Source organism: Zootermopsis nevadensis, unplaced genomic scaffold (genome assembly GCF_977971745.1).
Source record: "Zootermopsis nevadensis isolate Lab colony 2312 unplaced genomic scaffold, Znev_1.0 Znev_ptg000013l, whole genome shotgun sequence".
NCBI lineage: Eukaryota > Metazoa > Arthropoda > Insecta > Blattodea > Termopsidae > Zootermopsis > Zootermopsis nevadensis.
The window spans coordinates 12,431,442-12,451,782 of NW_028259145.1; the positions used below are offsets into that span (position 1 = coordinate 12,431,442).

The 20,341-nt window shown below is 39.1% G+C and overlaps 1 protein-coding gene across 6 annotated transcripts in view; it reads left to right on the forward strand.

Annotated features, from left to right (window-relative positions):
- Window positions 1–20,341, forward strand: part of Ppn (proteoglycan-like sulfated glycoprotein papilin) — a 186,285-nt gene that overhangs the window by 109,695 nt on the left and 56,249 nt on the right. For all 6 annotated transcript variants that reach the window (XM_087348661.1, XM_087348657.1, XM_087348656.1 and 3 more), the window contains exon 3: window positions 18,399–18,607. In XM_087348661.1, the coding sequence (XP_087204787.1) occupies window positions 18,399–18,607 (209 nt within the window). The remainder of the gene's footprint in view (window positions 1–18,398; window positions 18,608–20,341) is intronic.

Here is a 20,341-nt window from a genome sequence, read left to right on the forward strand (position 1 = left end):
AGGTCATACTGCCTCCGTCATCAGGGCGATGAGTATGAAGATTTCCGTCTTCTGGATTGTTGCGCTGTGTAGTCTGGTCGATGTTTACCAACGTTTCAGAGGTCATACTGCCTCCGTCATCAGGGCGATTCATCGCAACAACCCAATAGACAGAAATCTTCATACCGCTGCAAAAACCTCAAATCATACTCTTTATGATGTTCTGAAATTTACAAGTCATCTTTTCCTTTCAGTATTTTGTTTTGTACGCGGTAGGCCTGTGCGGAATGATGATAGTAAGATGTGTTTATTTCTGTGTTTAACATCGCACAGTTGTGCTAATGGGTTTGGGGGAGGTTTCTCTATTACTGTGATGTGTCATTTTTGCTCTCATACACGTAGAACCAACCGTGTTTTTTTCTTGAATGATTCAAACAGGAAGGAAGGGCCAGTGATTAAATAGTAAAAGTATTTGAATAACATTAGGTAATAAGTTGTTCAAAAGTTTTATGAGCTTTTAAAATCTAACTTGCGTATCGCTGTAGCCATTCTGACCACACCTTTACATAAATTGAGATGAGAATTAAGACAAGATAAATCTGTGTTCAGATACATTTAATGACTAGTTAAGTGAATATATAATTTTTGACCACGTATTTAGTATACTTAACTCTGTTATGTTGAACTACGAATAGTAAAAGCAACCACTTGCGATTCATGTGTGAGGTCACAGCTTCCTTTTATAATCTGACCTGACTTCAGCGGAAAATTTCTTGACCAGCTGAATGAAGCTAAGAAGGGTTATTTTTTTGTGCAGTCAGTTAGAAACACGAATTAGCTTGTTACTATGTTACATGGAAATTCTTAAATTAAACCGCATTTCTGTATGTTTGCTTAGAAATATTTGGTACCAGCAACGGAAACTTGCGCTTTGAATTGTGAAGAAGGATGGAATAAGACTCGATTAAAATCACTTTTACGTCTACAGAAAATTTTAAAATATGTTATTACAATAATTCAATTCAGATTTTTATCTTAACATACCGAATCAACAGCTGCAAGAGTTAATTAGTCACCACAACAACAATAACAACGGTAATTCAATTCAATTCATTTATTTAAGTGCTTGACAACAGCCAAGTAAGGCCAATAACAGCCAAGCACTAAACCAGAGTATAGGATAAAATATAATAAGTAATTTATTTCAATAATAATAAAAGTAAAACAAACAAATGAAACTAAATATATAAATGTACCATATTATTAATAATAATAATTCGATTCATTTATTGAATCATTTTTCACAAATAAATGGGCTAAATACGATACCTAAGTAATATAATTCAATTTAATAATTCTAAATAAAATAAATAATACTAAATAATAATTATTATAATAATAATAATAATAATAGTTCAATTCCTTTGTTGAGTGTTTGCCAACAGCAAAGAGCCTATGACAGGCAAACACTAATACAAAGATAGAAATTTGATAAAAAGAAAATAATCTCCTAGGCAAACAGTAGTATAAATATAAAACACTAATAAAATACTAATAAAATACAAGGAACAAAATAAAAATAAAAATAATTTTATTAAATGTAGCTGGGAAAATAAGTTAATAACATAAACGAATCTTGTGAGGGTCACATAAGGACATGACTAGAAACAAATTGCAATGTGAGAACACGAAGATTCCCAGCGTTGACAACATTAAAAATAGTAACTGAGCTTCTGGTGCAAGGTCGACGGATGTGTCATGTCCATTCTCAAAGATGGTGCGATGCATACAGAATTAGTTCAATAGGGCTATATAGGTCACTTCCCTGCGGGAACCAAAGCACCGCGAGGTCAACCCCTTCCTCCAACGATGTTCAGCTGCGCGTCAGATCTGTGCGCTCAAGAACGACGTCCTTAGGTTCGATTTCGATCCATGATGTGCCTCGTAATCATCTGCATTTCCAACATATGACCCTTATTGTGGTGTTATTTCAATGTTCGTAATAAATAAAAGTACGAGGGTCGCTCATTAAGTAATGCCCCACATTTTTTTCCTCAGAATATATTTATTCAAGATGGCTGAAATTTAGTGACAATATAAATCAATGTTTCCCTTACACATACTATTTTTCCACATAGTCCCCATCAACTTGTACGGCTTTACGCCATCGTGGAACAAGTGCGTGCATGCCTTGCCGGTACCAGCTCTTGTCCTGTGCACGTAGCCATGTCCTCACTGCTTGAATCACGCTCTCGTCATCTTCAAATCTTGTTCCGCGGATAGCATCTTTGAGTGGCCCAAAGAGATGAAAGTCGGAGGGTGGATGGGGCAGCACCGTCCAACCCAATTTGGTGATTTCTTCCCGGGTTCTCGGACTTGTGTGAGGGCGTGCATTGTCGTGCAGGAGCAAAATTTCTGCTGGATGCTTGTGAGGCCGAGCTCGTCGGAAACGCTTCTTGAGGGTTTCAGGGTCCCGATGTACGCGTCTCGCACCTCTTGGCATTACATCCACAAGAATGAACCCATCACTGTCCCAAAAGACAGTCATCATGACTTTTCCGGCGGAGGGAGTTGTCTTGAATTTCTTCTTTCTCGGTGATTGAGGGTGATGCCACTCCATTGACTGCCTTTTTGTCTCCGGCTCAAAGTGGTGTATCCAGGTTTCGTCACCTGTAATGATCCCTCAGCATCAAAACGCTTCCAACAATTCAGAAGAAATTGTTTTCCTTTGAATCCTGTGGTCTGCTGTGAGACTTCGTGGAACCCATCTTGCGCACACCTTCGAATATGCAAGAGCCCGGATAATTGCAATTACACTTCCATTGCTGACTGAAAGCTGTTGGGCCAATTGTCGAGTTGTGACCCGCCGATCCTCACGAATAATGGCATCCGCGCGGTTCAACATGTCTGGAGTGGTGGCTGTGGCAGGACGCCCAGAGCGCGGCAGATCATGGAGCTCGGTTTCTTCACTTCCTGAAGCTTTAACTCTCTTAGCCCAGCGACCAACGGTGCTCCTATCGACTGCACAGCTTCCATACACAGCACACAAACATTTATGAATGTTCACCACAGTTTCTTTTTCAGCAAAAAAGAATTCAATTACAGCTCGTTGCTTGTAACGAGAGTCGTTCACAGACGCCATTTTAACAGTTCACTACAGCTCCGCCATTGGTTGGAATCATTTGAAACTCCGTACACGAACGCGAGAAACATCAAATCTCAAGCATGTAAAAGTACACTTTTCTATCTTCATTATTGGCTGAGAAAAAAAATGTGGGGCATTATTTAATGAGCGACCCTCGTATATTAGACATCGTTTGGTATGCGGAGGGCATGTGCCGACGAATGATATGTTAGTGTTGAGTAAATAGGCTAAGGATTTTGAAGGAGGCTGTTGTGTGACCTACTGTTGCTGAATTCCCCCAGAGAATAGATCGGCAACCTTTTATGCGAGAATAGTAACTTTTATATTATTCTTAGAAAGATCTTGCAGAAGCTGGTGTTTTCAATACATGGAACTTAATATTGTACAATTAGACTATGACCTCTACATAAGGAACCCCTGACTTCTCCATTATGACCTCACACATAAGTAAACAAATTCTAATTATTTAAACTTTCCATATAAAAAAAACACATCGAAGTGATTTTGTGATATAGATAGTTACTTTGGCTAATATTAATAAATCCGTTTATATATACTTAAAGTGCAGTTATTTGCCGACTCCTAACCACGAAAAGAGTGTACTTTAGTCAGGATAGTTGGTGCCCGATCAAAACTTCAACCTGTTAATTACAGAACAAGCAATACGCCCAATGCTTTCCTGCTATCATATTAAGAGTAAAAGCAGGTTGTTATGTCGATTTGTTGTTTAATGAATAGGAACGGTTCGTAAGATCTTAACATTGACCTTGTTAGTGTATAGGATTTATATTTTGTTTTCGATTATTATTAAACTATTATTTTTTGAGATTTAGTGTATGTTTAAAGATAAGAAAACACCATCATTTTCATGCGGAATGTACTGGCCACTGCTAAAGTCGGATATCGTACCAGAATGTATTAAATTCTCCGACAAACTTTTGAGTCACTCCTATCACACACTCTGAATGAGTAAGCGAACATATTTATTACCTTACAGCGCCTCGTTTACTGTTCATTGCGCCGCACACCTGTTTTGCGTTACGCAGTGTAAATGCGGTGATAATTCTACGATTACAGCTTTTGTCGTACGTAACCCAGCTGGCGACGGAGCCGACCCCAGTTCCTTAACTAAGCGACCCTTTTATCGTATGTTTTTGGGAATTTGTACGTCATTATTAACTAATTCGGTTGCATAACAATATATTGATGAAAGATTTACGACTTTTCCTTTGTATTGATATTCGTCCTTCACTGTGTGTAAAACGAGGACGTAATACTTTTCACACACTGTAATTAGTTTCTTGTAAACGTCGGGCATGAATGAATCTCAGTATGAATGAGATTTCTTTGGCACATACTTCCCTGCGAAACGTGAGTACTCGCAGCTCACATGTCAGTAGAATGAAGTGGGGCGGACGAAACTAATGCATCAGCATCCGACCATGACCTGCTCATTCTTGGCAATAGATCAGCAGCCTCAAGTTCAAATGCTGTGGCTAGATCACTTGCTCCCACAAATGAGAGCAAAATGGCATTTGAATGTCCACCTTCAGACGTTTAAATTTGTTCGAAATTGTACATAATTCATATAAAAATCATTCGCAGAACGCAGTTTAGTTCAAAGTATTGGTCTTACTAAACAAATCACAATTTTGTACGCTGCTTGTTGCTTATCGATACTACGTCGACTTTGGTAAGATTGTCGATTTCGTAGTTGACCCGGTTACATTTTTAGAACTGTATATATTACATAGCGTCCAACATTCGATGAAGATGGCGTACTTCGCTGTGTAAGATTGTGCAAAGAAATCTACAGGATTACAGCATCGCGATTAGGATTTTTTTCATTTCTGACTGCCTATGAAAAGGTACATAATTTTTACCCAAATGCACTTTTGTTCCTTTTTGAGACAAAACAAAATTCAAACGACTATTCCCCGTGTTCACGACCCAGTCTGTGAGGGCGTCTCGATGTATAACCTTTCTGAACATGAGTGAACGTTTCCTGGAGGGTGCTTCAAGGGGGATTTGAAGCAAAAAGGAGTTGTGTGCGTCGTATGAAGAAGCCGCTTGTATTCCTTCGTCAGACGAGTTATAATTGCTTTGCTGAGCGATTTCCTCTTTTCCCATAGAAAGATAAAAAACCCAACTAGACATGCGGAAGAGAATTCTCTCCTTTCAAGGGCACAAATGTAGTGGAAACCGTTGCATCAATGAATGTACAGTGCGTATGCACTCGGTCAGTCCTGTTGTGAATGGCCAAGCTACGTTACTGTGACGAAGGCGCGTTTTAATACGTCGTTGTGACTCAATTGCCGTGTTGGCCGATGACTAGAACAGGGATGTATAAACTGACAAGTAATGCTGTATTACTAGACTAAATATACGTCAGAAATAATGTGGGAAAGTTTGAGCACATGGGATCAGTGGCAGCTGCCAACTTTGTCCATTCGACAAAGAGCCCTGATCATTGAACCCTACTGTCACTAAAGAAACATGAACGGAAGATTCAAACATTAATTGCTGTTTTCTGCGCTAGAAACTGTTTTATTTATGATTGTTGAGAGAATAGCATAGTTTCTTCTTCCTATAGGCTTATTAAAAAACTATTAACACACAAATTAATACAGTGTTTATCTGTTAATTGTAGAGAAAATTATTCACAAAACAAAATGTTTATTATCTTAGACATCTTTCACTTACAACATGTTTCATACAGGTGAAAAACGAGATGATGATACACATTTATTTTCTTATGAAAGTATTAAACTTTTCGTAAATAGAAACTTTCCAACTTCTTATAAAGAAATAACTGTAATACAAAATGTCAAAATTCTTCCAGCGGTTCTCGAGTACAAACGCGCGTAATTGGTCCGTAGACAGACCGTCGGGCATGGTCTTCCGTGTTGCATCTGGCTTTATAATTTTATTCATTCTAAATGTACTGTTTTCAGCTAATTTTTATTAGCAGTCTCTTGTTGGCTGGCTTGGTAACCTAAGCTGTGTATATGGAAATAATATTATGAACAAACTTCTAGAAATGAAGCCGTTCGTAACTTTCTGTGTACTTTTAAGCAGGTGTACTAAAAGAGGTACAATGTACGAACTTCGACTTTCGTGGATAAGCCGCGACAAATGTTCAACGTTTCGAAAAAGATTGCAGTTGCCATCCGCGAAACCTGAGAACAACAACCACCACTAAAAGATGGTTTCTGTCAAGGTCCTCGACTTCCTCCCAAACATGAGGACGAAACTAACATGAATCAGTTAAATTCGTTGAAGTTGCCATATAGCATTGCGAGAAATGATTTTAGGTCAGCAAAAATATTCTGGAAAATGTGTGTTTCAGTATTTTTCTCTTCCCTTGTTAGAGTACTATTTAGCCACATCCACCACTGACTGAATTCATGTCATCACCGGTGAATGTGCGACATTTGCCGATATCACCATAATAAGGAATTAATACGAATTTTGCATACAAGAACAGATCTTCGCTGCGTAATGGTTAGCATTCCTGATGCATATTAAGGAGATCTCGTGTTCAAATCTCGATCTAGAGACTGGCTAAACTGAGGCTATCGTGGTTTTCCTCAGTCTGTCCAGGTATATAGCTGGCTAGAATGTCAAATCAGGAAATGACCACTTCCTTTCATATCCACTCCAATTGCGCATTTATTAATCATCGTGGCATTGCAATATATAAAGCCTGAGCAACTGGCTGCATAGTTAAATAAGCCACGAATCAATACATTAATAGAAATACGGATAAGGGTTCGAAATTAGCTGCTTTAACGGACGCTGTAGCGTTCTAGGGTGATGACCGGGCGGCGAAGGGTCGCGTCGTTGCTGTAGTGTCCCGTAATTTGAGGGCTGTGAGGATTGGCTCCTCCATTATTACTTAGGTTGACGGTGTGGTTACGCCTTCACTCGACTGTTATAAAGTGTCGGTAAAGACTGGAATAATTTTTAAGATCTCGTTTTGTTCATGGTAAAATAGAGACTTCTGTCCTTTTGAAATATGTAAACCCTAGTTCTTTTCGGTATCTTCAAATGTTGCCGACTCTATAAAGCAAATAGAGTGGGTGTAAATGTTTGGGAAAAGGGTAGAATAATTTCGTTGTATTTCAGTAATCATGGGTGTGGTGTGGCTTCGTAGAGCTTGATTCCACGAAAATCGTCAAGTGTGCAATCGTAAAATGATTCTAAGTCACAAATATGCCCGCTGGGTAGTTGAACGAACGAGCATTTGTTTTATATTCACTTCTGATTAGCCTTCATTTTATAGGTCGATCTGACATGCTACATGTAAGGTGGTAAATAAAATTACTGCCAATTACGGCGGTATATGTAAACAATAATAGCATTTCGAAACATGTTCACTCTAAGAAAACCTCGAAATAAATCATGCCAACGTTTTCATAACTATGATGTCTGCTGTATTTGATATGAAGATTGGACTGACGAAGCTCAATGTTCCTTCTCCATGAATGCTTCTTCTAGGAATAGTAAACGTTTTCTCCGTGATGAGAGTGAATAATAAATATTGTTTGAAGTTCTGAGACGGCAATACAAAATGGAAAGCCTGCAAAGAAAATTTGTTATAGATACTGAACCTAAATTATGCAGTCAGTTTTTACTCTTTTAAATACAACTATAACATGTCCCACCCACTTTAACTTTCACTAAAGGGCTGTGGAAACTTGAAAAGTTCCCGTTTGAATTAGTATTTCATCCAGTCCAAATTTTATAAAAAAAAATTCCATTCTGCCATGCTCGGTTTATTATATGCCACAATGGGTAGTTCGTATGACCACTCATATATTACGGCAGAAACACACGACGCACAGACTGACAGACAGAATGTACCCACGAGATGTTCTTTATGCTTTGATGTAAGCGAGGAACACCTAAAAACGTTTCTTTCTTTGCCTGCCAGTACCGCCTCGCTACAATCACGAAACACGACCTGCCTGTCTCGCAGTTTTCAACAACCTGATCCATGCAGCGTGTGTCTGTGGAGAGACAAGTTTACATTGTAGCCGAAATCCAAGCGACACCATAAATTAATATATCAGTCGTATATGAATGTTCAGCTTTACCTACGCCTGTACACATCGGATAGAAGGCGGATTGGACGCCAGAGCCTGTCTTAACGTAGCGGAGAAGAGAACATTATTTGTTCTCTCGGGAATCGAACTCCAGCCCTTCCACCCTTTGCTAGTTATTATAGTGACTGAGTTGTGTAGGAAATGCAAATAGCACGAATGAAGAAAGGAATTTATTTTTTTTTACGTGAGGGAAGAACACGCATTATTATATAGCTCCAAATTTTACGTAAATTATGGGAGAAGACAGCAGACTTCATACGTTTCTCTCTTATTTTTGTTTGTAAATTAAACTTGGAAATTGAAACACAATGGTTTAGTGTTAAAACATAGGTATGTGAGTCTCTTTAGGATATTGATGTTGTGACATTCTTGTTTTGTGGCGTCTAGGTGTTGCTAGCAAGAAGTTGACCAATACAATAACTCTCTTGTTTCCAGCCAGATTCTAAAGCATCAGTAGGCCTACGCGCTCTGTACGATGGCTTATAACGAAGTCTTGTGAGGGTGTGGCGCTATGTTGCTTCCTACATTGGACTTCTTTAGCTGTAAAGCCAAACGAAGTGTGAGATTCACCACTGCCTTCTTTTATCTTTATGGCGGCATTTTATCTGATGGCATCTTGCAATTGATGACCACTGCTGAAGACATAAACCACTTGTGATGCTTCTGCTGCTGCGTTCACTAGAGGCGACTGTGCAGCCTAAGAGATCAGTGGCGTTTGTTCTTTTGAAGCGCAATCCACAAGAGCATGTTTAAATTAGTGATGAGGTAAACGTTTGGACCAAAAAGGGAGGCTGGGCGTCTTGGCGAACCACTTCATGATTTTGTGCGTGTGGTATAATTATAATGCGCAATGCTTTTGATGCTAAAATGAGAAGAAATAAGTATATATGGAAGATATCTGTCTTCTGGGTTATTGCGCTGTGTAGTCTGGTCGATGTTTACCAACGTTTCATTCATCGCCTTGATGACGGAGGCAGTATGACCTCAGAAACGTTGGTAAACATCTACCAGACTACACAGCGCAACAACCCAGAAGACAGAAATCTTCATACTCATCGTCCTGATGATGGAGGCAGTATGACCTCCGAAACGTTGGTAAACATCGACCAGACTACACAGCGCAACAACCCAGAAGACAGAAATCGTCATACTCACCGCTATGAGAACCTTTGATCTCGTAAGATTCTGATAGTTTTTGAATACTATTTCGAATGTTAACAATGTATTTTATGTGGTCGACGTGCTTAATAGTACAAGAATTATACTCTTATATAGGACAGGAACTCAGGTTGTCGATACCACCGCTAATAGGTAGCTCACGTTTGCAACAGACTAAACATGAGATAAGATTCACGAAACCAGACAAGAAATAGGGGTGAGTAAAGTGTATCGCCTTATAAGTGCTGAGGCGCACTTCTGTGTGTTTTCCACAACGATAATTTGTGTGCACTGTCGTCATTCCGATAATTTCTACATCTCATTTTGTTTGTGAAGAGTCAGTCAAAAGACTTAAAATTTCGCAGATACAGCAAGATAATAACGACGGATTGAACAGTAAGCTGTCTGACGCACTGAGTTCTCTGGGATATTTTTATGCTCCTTAGAAGAATTTACACGTTTTAAAGGAAGATATAGTGATGGTAGTAGCTGCGTATGCAACCTGGACGTATTTCGTTTTGAATCTAAAAGACAAGTTTGACCTCTGGCTTGTTTGTAGTAACAGTCACCCTGTCAAGCGGCGAACTTAATAATGATTTTGTTGATGAGGGCAGGCACAGAAATATAAACTAAACGTTTGAGAGTGGCTCACCGCAAGGGTCTTCTTTTGCAAAGAGATTCAGCTACACGCTGTGAAAAGATGAAGCAAGAATTGCATTCGATGGTTACGCGTGTTTAACAGATAATGTAACAGAATGAGTATAAAGAGTTTTTGGACTTACGTGTCGTAAATACAGATAAATTATAAGTAATCATGATGGACTAAATATCACTCGATGTCTTCCTCAATATAAACTTAGTGAATTTGACTGGAAGCACCTATGTGGAACGTGTCGGTAATGACACGTTACTCGAATAAATTATCGATCATTCTACCATTCTGTCTGTATAAATGATGATTTTGTGGTCATTGGTTATTTTATAGTTGGAGACGTTTTAAACAGCTGAATGTTGATCGTTCAAATAACACCTTTATTTTAGTCGGTTACTGAACGTTATACTGTGATAGCAAGGTAGGTGATCACTGGCCGTGGTCAGCCCTGGTCCATTCAGAGTGCACCTGTTCTGAATTTGCATCATGATAGCCGCCAGCCAACATGAGAGATCCTACGAAGCGAGAGAAATATCGCATCTTACGCGCTTTTCCCTTTGTTTCCGAACCGCTGTGTTTAGCGGTTGGAGCCCTCCGGAAAACTGATTCATCATTAATTATACGGGTACAAGCAAGCATGGGGTGCTTCTGTCAGCGCTGTTGAAAACAGACGTTGCTGTACCGATTTCGGCAATGAGATGTATTATTTCCGAAATTAAGTGGGTTGTATGTATTAATTGGTTCGTTTATGAATGTTTAGAACACAATTTATATTTTTACTGATTTATTTATTTTGGAATTTAAATCGTCTGTTGAGATTTTTAATGTTTTATAAATTACATTATTTCCAAGGATGAGTGAATATTCCTTCGTCATCGAGTATAGAGACATCTACTTACTTGAATCCAGTTGACCGAGATATTCCTTGTCTGTGGATCAATCTCTGTCTACCGGATCAAGCTGTCTCTCTACCCGATGACGTTGAAGATCCATTCTTCAAATCGTTGGTTTTTTTTGTTTTTTTTTTTTTGAATTTTAAAAAGCTCTCAACAGACGATGGATAAAGTCAAACGTAAAGGAATTAGTAATAGTCTACAGCGACATCTCTAAAGAATTAAGAGAAGAATATTTTTATTGAGTAGTCTGTTCACGTAACAGCAAACTACTGCGGTGTGGAGCTTTTAATTAAAAAAATCTTACACACAGTGGAAAAACAACAAATTTTATCATCTTTCTGCATCTCTTCTGTTATCGCCATTTGAGTTTGTTTTTGGTGTTCATCACCATTTTTCGTTGTTGTTTCTACATTCCCTCCGCGTTTGAATATGTAGTTTAATATTTGAGGAAAAACGTGTTATTACAATTACTGATCGTCGCAAAAGTCTAGTTTGTCGTCTACTGGGGTGTGATAGATGTGAGAAGTTGTGTTGTGTTGTGTTCTTTTGTGTTTTGCGTGAAGTCTGGTATTCATTGCGACTGAACACGCAAACTGAGGCAGTCTTAAACGATGTAGAACTTTTTTGTATTGTCTGTAGCCAATAAATCTAAATGATATCAGTTGCACGATTTCTGATACAAGAGAATTACATTTAAAGGGGAAGTTTTAGAGTTGTTCCTAAATGAATGCGAGTATTTCTAAAAAAAATAGTAGCTTCTTTAATATCCATCTGATAGTATTATTATTTTTGTGGCAAGATGTAAGAAAACTGTATTACATGGTAAATAATGGATTTCAAGAAAGGTGTGACGTTGTGGAATATTTAACACAAAACATTCTGAGGATTACCCAAAAGAAAAGTATATTCAAAAAATATTTTCCACAAATTCATGGCAGTATAAAAGCTAGGAAATGGTCTACTTCTCAAACAACTAACTTAAAACCACTACAGATATGTCGGAGAGCTTTATTAACAAAGCAACGTTGTAACGTTACAAGCCAGACTAAGCCAATCATTGCACACACACACACTTCCTGTGTTCTTATCGTGTTCCTATACATTTGTTTGTCCAGTATCAATGTTGTGTGAGCTGATACCGATTTTTATATGCAACTCAATTTTTGTTTACATTAATTATTTTGAAATGCTATTTGTGACTTGTTTGTAATAACACCCACAGATTGAAATCTGACACAAAATGCACGGCACCAATATGTTTTAGTCGTCTGCATATGAGCCTTGCCTTGCAAAAGACACGCGGAAATGACAGCATTAATTTTAATTAAAAGTGCACGGTCTTGGATCACTATAACTTGAAACTGTGGGTTCGAACCCCACTAGGCGCATGAATGTTTGTCCACATTTTTCTGTGTTGTGGCATCCGGCCTTGATGCTGGTCGACTCCCTGCCCTGAAGTCTTACTACGTATTTGAAAGGATTCGTAGTTTCAGAAGTTCGTTCTGAATTCAAACACACCAGCAGGCGTAATCCGTAACAGGAATAAAAACTTTTGTAGCAGGCCTATACTTCTGTTAATGGCGATAAAAATTTTAGTCTCAATCTAAATAGGTTTAAGCTTACATCATTCTATTTGCAGACTTCTGAATGACACACTTACACTCTTGATATTTCTTCCCGGAAATCCTCATGATAACAATGTCGACTGAGTGGGAATTGAAAATTAGATAATAACTGAGTCCCTGCTCACTGATTGTTAATATGCGTGCTATAATACTGTATTTACTGAACACTACTTTTGAATGCTTTTATTCTGGGCTGTCATTGCCAAGAATAATTATTATTTACAACCACCAACAAAATAATTCATCATGAAATTTCTATAGCGAACATTTTATATTAATTTTAACTTAATAATTTAACTACATATTGGTTCAAAATCGTGTGCTTTCCCGTCTAGTACCTAGAAACCTAAAGATTAAAAGTTTGAACTGTGATGCTACCTGAGGACTTGCACGTGTCCGAAATTTGATCTCTCACATAGAGATGTTTGAGGACAGGCTGTAATCCTGAGGGGATTATTTTTACATGAAAAGCACAGATCATCAAGAGGCTAAGGATAATTGCAAAATGAGTATTTTTATAATTTGTGCTCTTTACCAAATGTTATTGTTAATGCGATGAAGTCAGGGATGATGGCATGGACCAAACATATAGAACGCGTAGGATATGCAAGAAATGTATAGCGCGAAATTTTAGTCGGTTAACCTCAAAGTAAGAGACTACTTGAGAGACCAAAGCATAGATGGAGGATAATATTGAAATGAATCTGAAGAAAACTGGATGTGAATGTGTAAATTGTATTGAACTGTATCAGGATTGGGTCCATTTGCGGACTGTTGTGTATGCGGTTTCCATTTTGGTTAATATGGCGGGGAAATTTCCAGACCAGCGAAGCAAGTGAAGGAATACGTGAAGATCTCAGTCAGGACAGCGGGCAATGTCGCCGATTTTAAAATAGGGTGGTATCTAGTCTTCTCATTTATATTATTACACAGTTATTACTGACGATCAAGTTAAAATTTTATCTGAGTGTAGAAGATTCAACGCTTTCCCTTTATTCACACTGCTGTCTTGCATTCTACAAATAGAGCACGAGTTAAAATGAAGGTGAATTTTTGACATGTTGATTTCGATCACATGTCTTATATTGTGAAGCGTTCATAACTGTTAAGTAACGCATGTCAATGTTTCATCTCGAAATCAGGCTATACAATGAGGTGAGCTACTTCCGGGAATGTCTTATGACGCCCACATTTCTTTCTCTTCTCCACTTTGTACACAGACGCCAGAGAACTTGTACGGTCCACGAATAACTGGACCTAAGTATGCTGTTCAGTGATCGGTGTGAATACTTACTGCTGAGCTTTCAGGTTCTCACGGCTACGAACATGAAGACGACTTTCTTCCGTGACGTTGCGCCATGTAATCTGGTAAAAGTTTATGTCTCCATCAGGACGATATTCATGTCTACACAGCACAGTATTCCAGAAGACATTTTGAAACTTATTGCTTCTGTAGGCCTCCAGTACATGAACGATGTAGCAAAACCATCGGGTTTACAAATACAAACCTTCTATCACACATAGAAGCACGCCCCCACACACAAACTTCACACATTTATTGATACGTCTCTACCCAACAAGAATTAAATTTCAGATGCATGTCGGTTTCTAACACATTAAAAATAGAATAAACATCTTTTATAGGTGTGAAATTTTCTCTGCAGTACTAATGGAAACAAAATGGGCTGAGGACGTTTGAGAAAAATATGTTGCGAGAAGATACTGTTTGCATCTGCGAGAGAGGCAGTAACAGGTGGATCGAGAGAGTTATGGTGTGAGAAGATTCACTTCCGCATCCTGGTATGTTCAATTTTGTTTGGCATATATACGGCGGCATATCAAGTGCCATGGAAATCATAAAGTGTGGTAAAAGTAAAGTAAAGTTTGTCCCACTATACGCCACGTAGGCGTTTGGGGTGAGTGGAGGTATAGCTCCTCTCTTTTTTGACCACGGCACTAGATGGGGGTGAGTGGTCAGCATCACGCCCCGGCCGGCTTTACCCCCGGCTGGGTGGGCCCCAGAGCCAGTCTGGACGCAGAGGCTAGAGGAAAAATCCTCTGCCCCCGTCGGGGATCGAACCCCGGTCGTCCAGCCCGTAGCTAGTCACTATCCCGGCTCATTCATAAAGTGTGGTAGAAAAGGAAAATACTTAAATGGTTTGGAAATACGAGTGGTGAGGGCTATTTGTTTACAGGATAATGAAACTTCGGCTTCAGTGAAAGATGAAAGTTTTTTGGACTCGCTGAGCGACTGTCATCTTTTCTTTCAAAGTCCCTTCTTCGTGATGTTGTTACTTAGTTAATTGTTCGTTGCCTTGGATTAGGTGACTATTTCCCCCGTTTTACATCCGTTTTGAAATATTATGTCACGCAATGTTTCTTCAGAAGATAAACAATTTTTATGTAAGACTTGAGGTTCTCACAGCGGTGAATATGAAGATTTCTGTCTTCTGGGTTGTTGCGCTGTGTAGTCTGGTCGATGTTAACCTGATGACGGAGGCAGTATGACCTCTGAAACGTTGGTTAACATCGACCAGACTACACAGCGCAACAACCCAGAAGACAGAAATCTTCAAACAATTTTTAATTTCATACAGCTTAGAATTAACGATGAAATAAAACATATTATTTATTATGCTCCTGTCTGTTACGCTCGTCAGCTACACTCAATTTCGCCCCTCGAAATCCAGTTGAAGCAAACTCTCAGTTAAATTCCTTAGTAATTGACTGGAATATGATGCATTCACTAGGCCACTCGCTAGTTTTTCGATTATCTTTCATAATATTGCGTGCATGTCAATAATACAAATTGAAGAGGACGGATGTGTCACATGTTAATGCATTTAGCATAATGGGATAATTATGGGAGCTTGTTATTTTTTGTTTTTTGTTCCGACTAAATGCACATAACACTATGTCATCTTGTGGTAGTTGTAGCACACCAATATAAATGGCATTATTAACATCTTGTAGAGGACCACCGCGTGCTTGAGTTCATAGCAGCAAAAAGTATCTTGTTTCCACATCCTTAAGTCCTCTGTAATTGGCGCATTGCTCTTTGTGGTGTCGCCGAGAGGGGGAGGTTAAGCAAACAAGAACATTTTGTTGCCAATGTCGTCATTCTTATCCCAAAACAGATGAGCTATGAAGGACCAGATGACCTCATCATCAGAGGTCAGGAGACTTGCATATGCAAGAGATGCCTTACATCACAGAAAAATTTATCGTCTGCTTTAAAATTACCACCAGAATGTGCACTGAGCACAAAAGACCAACAGAGACGTCTATCCTCAGTGTGTATGAAGGGAGAGCTAGCTCGTTTCTTCCGGAATTCCTATTTTTAGTGTGTTTAACACTTCAGCCTTTCTAAATCTGGGTAACTGAGCAGGAAGTGACGACAGGCCATTTGCTTCAGTTCTTGAAAACCAACAAAGTGAGGGATCTGTTCTTGCTGTTGTCACTTATGTTCTAACCGTTCCGCAATCAAGGATGTCAGTCAAATTTAACATTTCGACATCGACAAGGAAACTGTTAATATATTGTTTTATTTTGGTTCTTCTTGTGTTAAAATGAATATAGAATCTCGAAAATGGAAATTCTTTTGGATATGCTTAATAACACTGTACCATGCTTAAATAATTTGGAGGGATTCGTCATTAGATAATGACGGAGTTTGTTACGTTGATCACTGGAAAATAGTAGTACATTCCCTGATTTTATGTACGTAGTTTGGAAAGTGTTATAGGGTGACAGAAACACAAGGAACATGTTTTAAATCACAGATTATTATTAGATTTGCTATCATCTTCTGTTAAATCACATGGGATTTGGATTTGGTCTGATCATATTCCATGTCTTCCGGTTTCCCCAACATTAATTTTACAGTTTTTCAAGAACTCAGTGAATGTGAGACAGTAAAATTTCCGTTTTCTGCCGGCCTTATGGTCATTGTAGAAACACCCCAGTTTTTTTCAGTTTAACCCTTTGAATCATGAAGCTTGTGCAAATATTATTTAAGAATCCAGTCCGTACCGCAAAGAAAACAACGTTCGTTACAAAGATCAAGTGGTTAACGCTGTTTGAGGAAATTATCGCCGTTTACAGTGAGAACCACACGAGACCGTGAGTTATTGATTATCAAATCAGGTGTTACATATAGTTACCATTGGGCCTTAAGGGGTTAATCCGATAATTTCTTCTCTGTACAACCGGTCTCCATAGGGCATCGACTGGAAGAAAACAAATGTTTAAAAATTATCGGTCAGGAATGTACAGATGCGAAAGATGAATTTTCGCATGGCAGACATGAAGACTGTTATGCATATGTCAACACTAAATTTAGCGAGTCGTTGCTAATTTTGTGGCGGGCGACACACTGCTTGATGAAGTCATGTCAGCCAGACCAGTCTCCAGACTGGAGTAGCATGATGTCAGCTTAGACCTCGTGGCATCCTAATTACCATTGTTTCGGTCAGAGGTCGAGGGCGTGAGAGAATGCTTCACTTTCCGTCTCCTTTGAGGCTGTGAAATTAGAGCGCCGCTTTCGTGGAAGTATATTTAGAATAAAAGTGTGCTATAGGTCTTCACTTTGTGTTAGAGCAAGTTTGTACAGAGCATAGCCAAATGTAAAAGAATACAAGAACGTCTAGGTTAGTAATGACCCGTAAAAGTTGAAGGGAATGAACGTTCTGTGTTGAAAAGTGATATATTTCGTTGTAGCATTGTTTTTGAGACTCGCATTCAAAGTATAAAATTTACAATTGTTTACATATTAAATTTAAATTAAATTAAAAAGAATCTATTCTACAACTGGATCCAGATTCATGTCAGACGCACTAACACGAAACCAACCTGACGCCAGACTCGACGCCAAACGCGGACTCCGCCAGACCCCACCATCAGCGCCACAGCCTCTTTTGCAACCGCGAGAATTTAATTAATATTTTTTGCGCATCAGTCAAGCGTGGCGGATATCGCCTACTAGCTGCATTAGGAATAGAAGACGGATGTACATATTTCAAGATTGTCAAGGAGAATTAATGAATTCGATACGTATATTTATTGTTCACAAACATAAAATTCATATGACAATAATATGTTAACTTACGCTTATGTTAAATACGAAACGTGCAATGTATTGATAGTTAAAATATTATCTCAGACCTTTCTCGAACACCTATCGCCTATAGATTTTAGTGTAAATTTCTAAGGTTTAAAAGATCATTTACACACGCGTAATGTAGTAGACTTCCAGTAGCAAACTACAGTGCAGTTTGTTCTCCATATTATGCTGTTTCAGCTACAAAAGGCTGTTGCTTGCTGTGTCAAATTAGATGGATTATGAAATGGGATGGTTGAGGTATATTTCGAAGTAGTCTATATACTGGAAATTCTGTCTGAAAATTACGAAAATCCTCGGATAGGATGTTCGGTAACCTGATGAAGAATCTTACTGGGTGCCTCCCGAATTAGCTCCTGCTGATGTGCATGCCAGGATACTTGAAGTGTTAAAGTTGTAGGTGGGATGGAAGCAAACACGGACACGCAAGTGAAGTACGTGGTCCGCAGTCTTACAACGATGTTTGAATCTGAGCTCAGCAAGACGTATGGTCTTCGTTGGTAAGGTGAGAGGCGAAGAACATGTGGTGGCCCCAGAGCCGGTCTGGATGTAGAGGCTAGAGGAAAAATCCTCTGCCTCTGGTGTCCATTCTGTAGTCAGTTACTTTACTGACTTATCTACCCCGGCTGGTATTTATTCTCAGTAGAGTTCTGAAAGTCTCTAACAGTATGCAGAGTAAAATAATGTTTCGTCTAATTACTGTGTTTCTCTTTCAGCAACACCCGATCCGGCATCGCCACTATAGGCACAAGCGCCAGCACACTCATTCCGCCCCACAGACGTATTTACCGGGAAGTTTTGTGGTAGACGGTAGCGCCGCGACGCCAGAGTCAGGCAACTGGGGGCCATGGTCGGAGCCCAGCGACTGTTCGCGCTCCTGTGGCGGAGGTGTTGCTTTCCAGACCCGCCGGTGTCGAGACAGCAGGTAACAACAGTCTCTCCTAGGGGCAATGGGTCGTTCACATTGCTGTGTCGTAGCGTCAAGTCACGCCACGTGTACATTTGTTCACGTTTTCATATTTTACTAAGAAATACAATAATTCAGAACTTTCCTTTATTTCAGTAGGTAAGTCGTTCACGCGTCAACATTTTGGTCTGCAGAGAACGCGTTGAATTGTTTAGTTAATGGATGGAACATCTTGAAACTGAATCGTTCTTACTCCGACTTAATTTACTGAATTTTTCCAGTTAATTTCGTGATGGTCTGTGTACTGAATTATTATCCCAAAATATGTTAGGCATTATAGCTATATGCATAGCAACAGTTTTGTTGTATCAAAACTTACCATATGTTCGCATATGCTCAATCTGTTTTCCAAATTGTAGGGTCTGCTGTTATGAAACAGAAGGGTTCGCCTAACCACCAGATGACTGATGGACGATTAAAAAGACGGACGAACGTGTTGTTTACACATGGCCAGTACACGACCAGCTCAGTTGATGTAGAGGTCATGCCTCATTCGTGTTTAGGGTGCAGCAAGCATGGATTACCTAATCGGTGAACGTGACTTCCTTCATATAACTTCATTATCATTAACAAGATATCACATTTTAATCGGTTTTCCTTTCTTGTGAAGAAGTAATTACTGGATACACCGCTTGTGAGAAAGGCAGTTCATCAGACGCGAATCTGAAAGATCTAATATGTGTCTTCTGAAATGTTGTGTCGTGTAGTCTGGTAGATGACACGTATTGAAACATTTAATGTCGATCTTTAAGTTTTGACTATTTTTAACTCGGTCCGATATGACAAATCAAATTTTCCAGCTGGTGACGCCAAGTCACGTAAGTTATACCGTCTTAATTTACGTAATACAACTACAGAAGAGCGTCAGTTTTGCGATATAATTGGAGACAGACGTAGATGGTTTGTATGAATGTTCGGATAATCAAACAATAAATGAAAGCAACATTTTCTGGAATTATTTGCGCATTTGCTGCGATTAGAATGTCCCAAAAAGATGTATACATATTACATTACGGAATTATCGACATGCTTCAAGAACCCATTGTTCCCGCCGTTTGTCAGCTGTATGGAGGTGAGGACTTGTGGTATCAACAAGATCACATTACCATCGTGACATCAGGACCTGCTTGACAACACTTTTCCCTGCTGATGGATAGGACGCAGAGGGCCCGTTGTCCTCACGATCGCCATATTTAACTCCATCTGACTTCTTCTTGCGGGGTTGCTTGAAAGACGCATTGTGCAGCCAAAGATATCAACGCCTCAAGAGCTCTGGCAAGAGTGAAAGGTCTTGTTTAACCCTTCCAGCTGCAACTTTGGTGGCCGCTTGTCAGTCATTTGTTCACAGCTTCAACTGTGTCACCATACTAACGGTGGTCATTTTGAACACCTAAACTAGATTAGTTAATTCACTAAGTGTATACATCTTTTTGGGACATGCTGTATATTTGAATATGTTACAGGGCGGATATTATGCCCATATATGATTCTTTGTATCGACGTTGAATTGACATGACTGTAAGTTTTATGGTTCCATCTTGACTTTTAAAGACCCTTGACGTCTCTATGAACAAATTAGAATAATGTTTTCTATTGGTCTATTCTATTCCTTCAAATTTTAAAGTATCTAGCCAAGAAACATGGTTATACAGTTTGTGAAAGTAAATTAATTTAAGAGCTTTTAATTCTTGA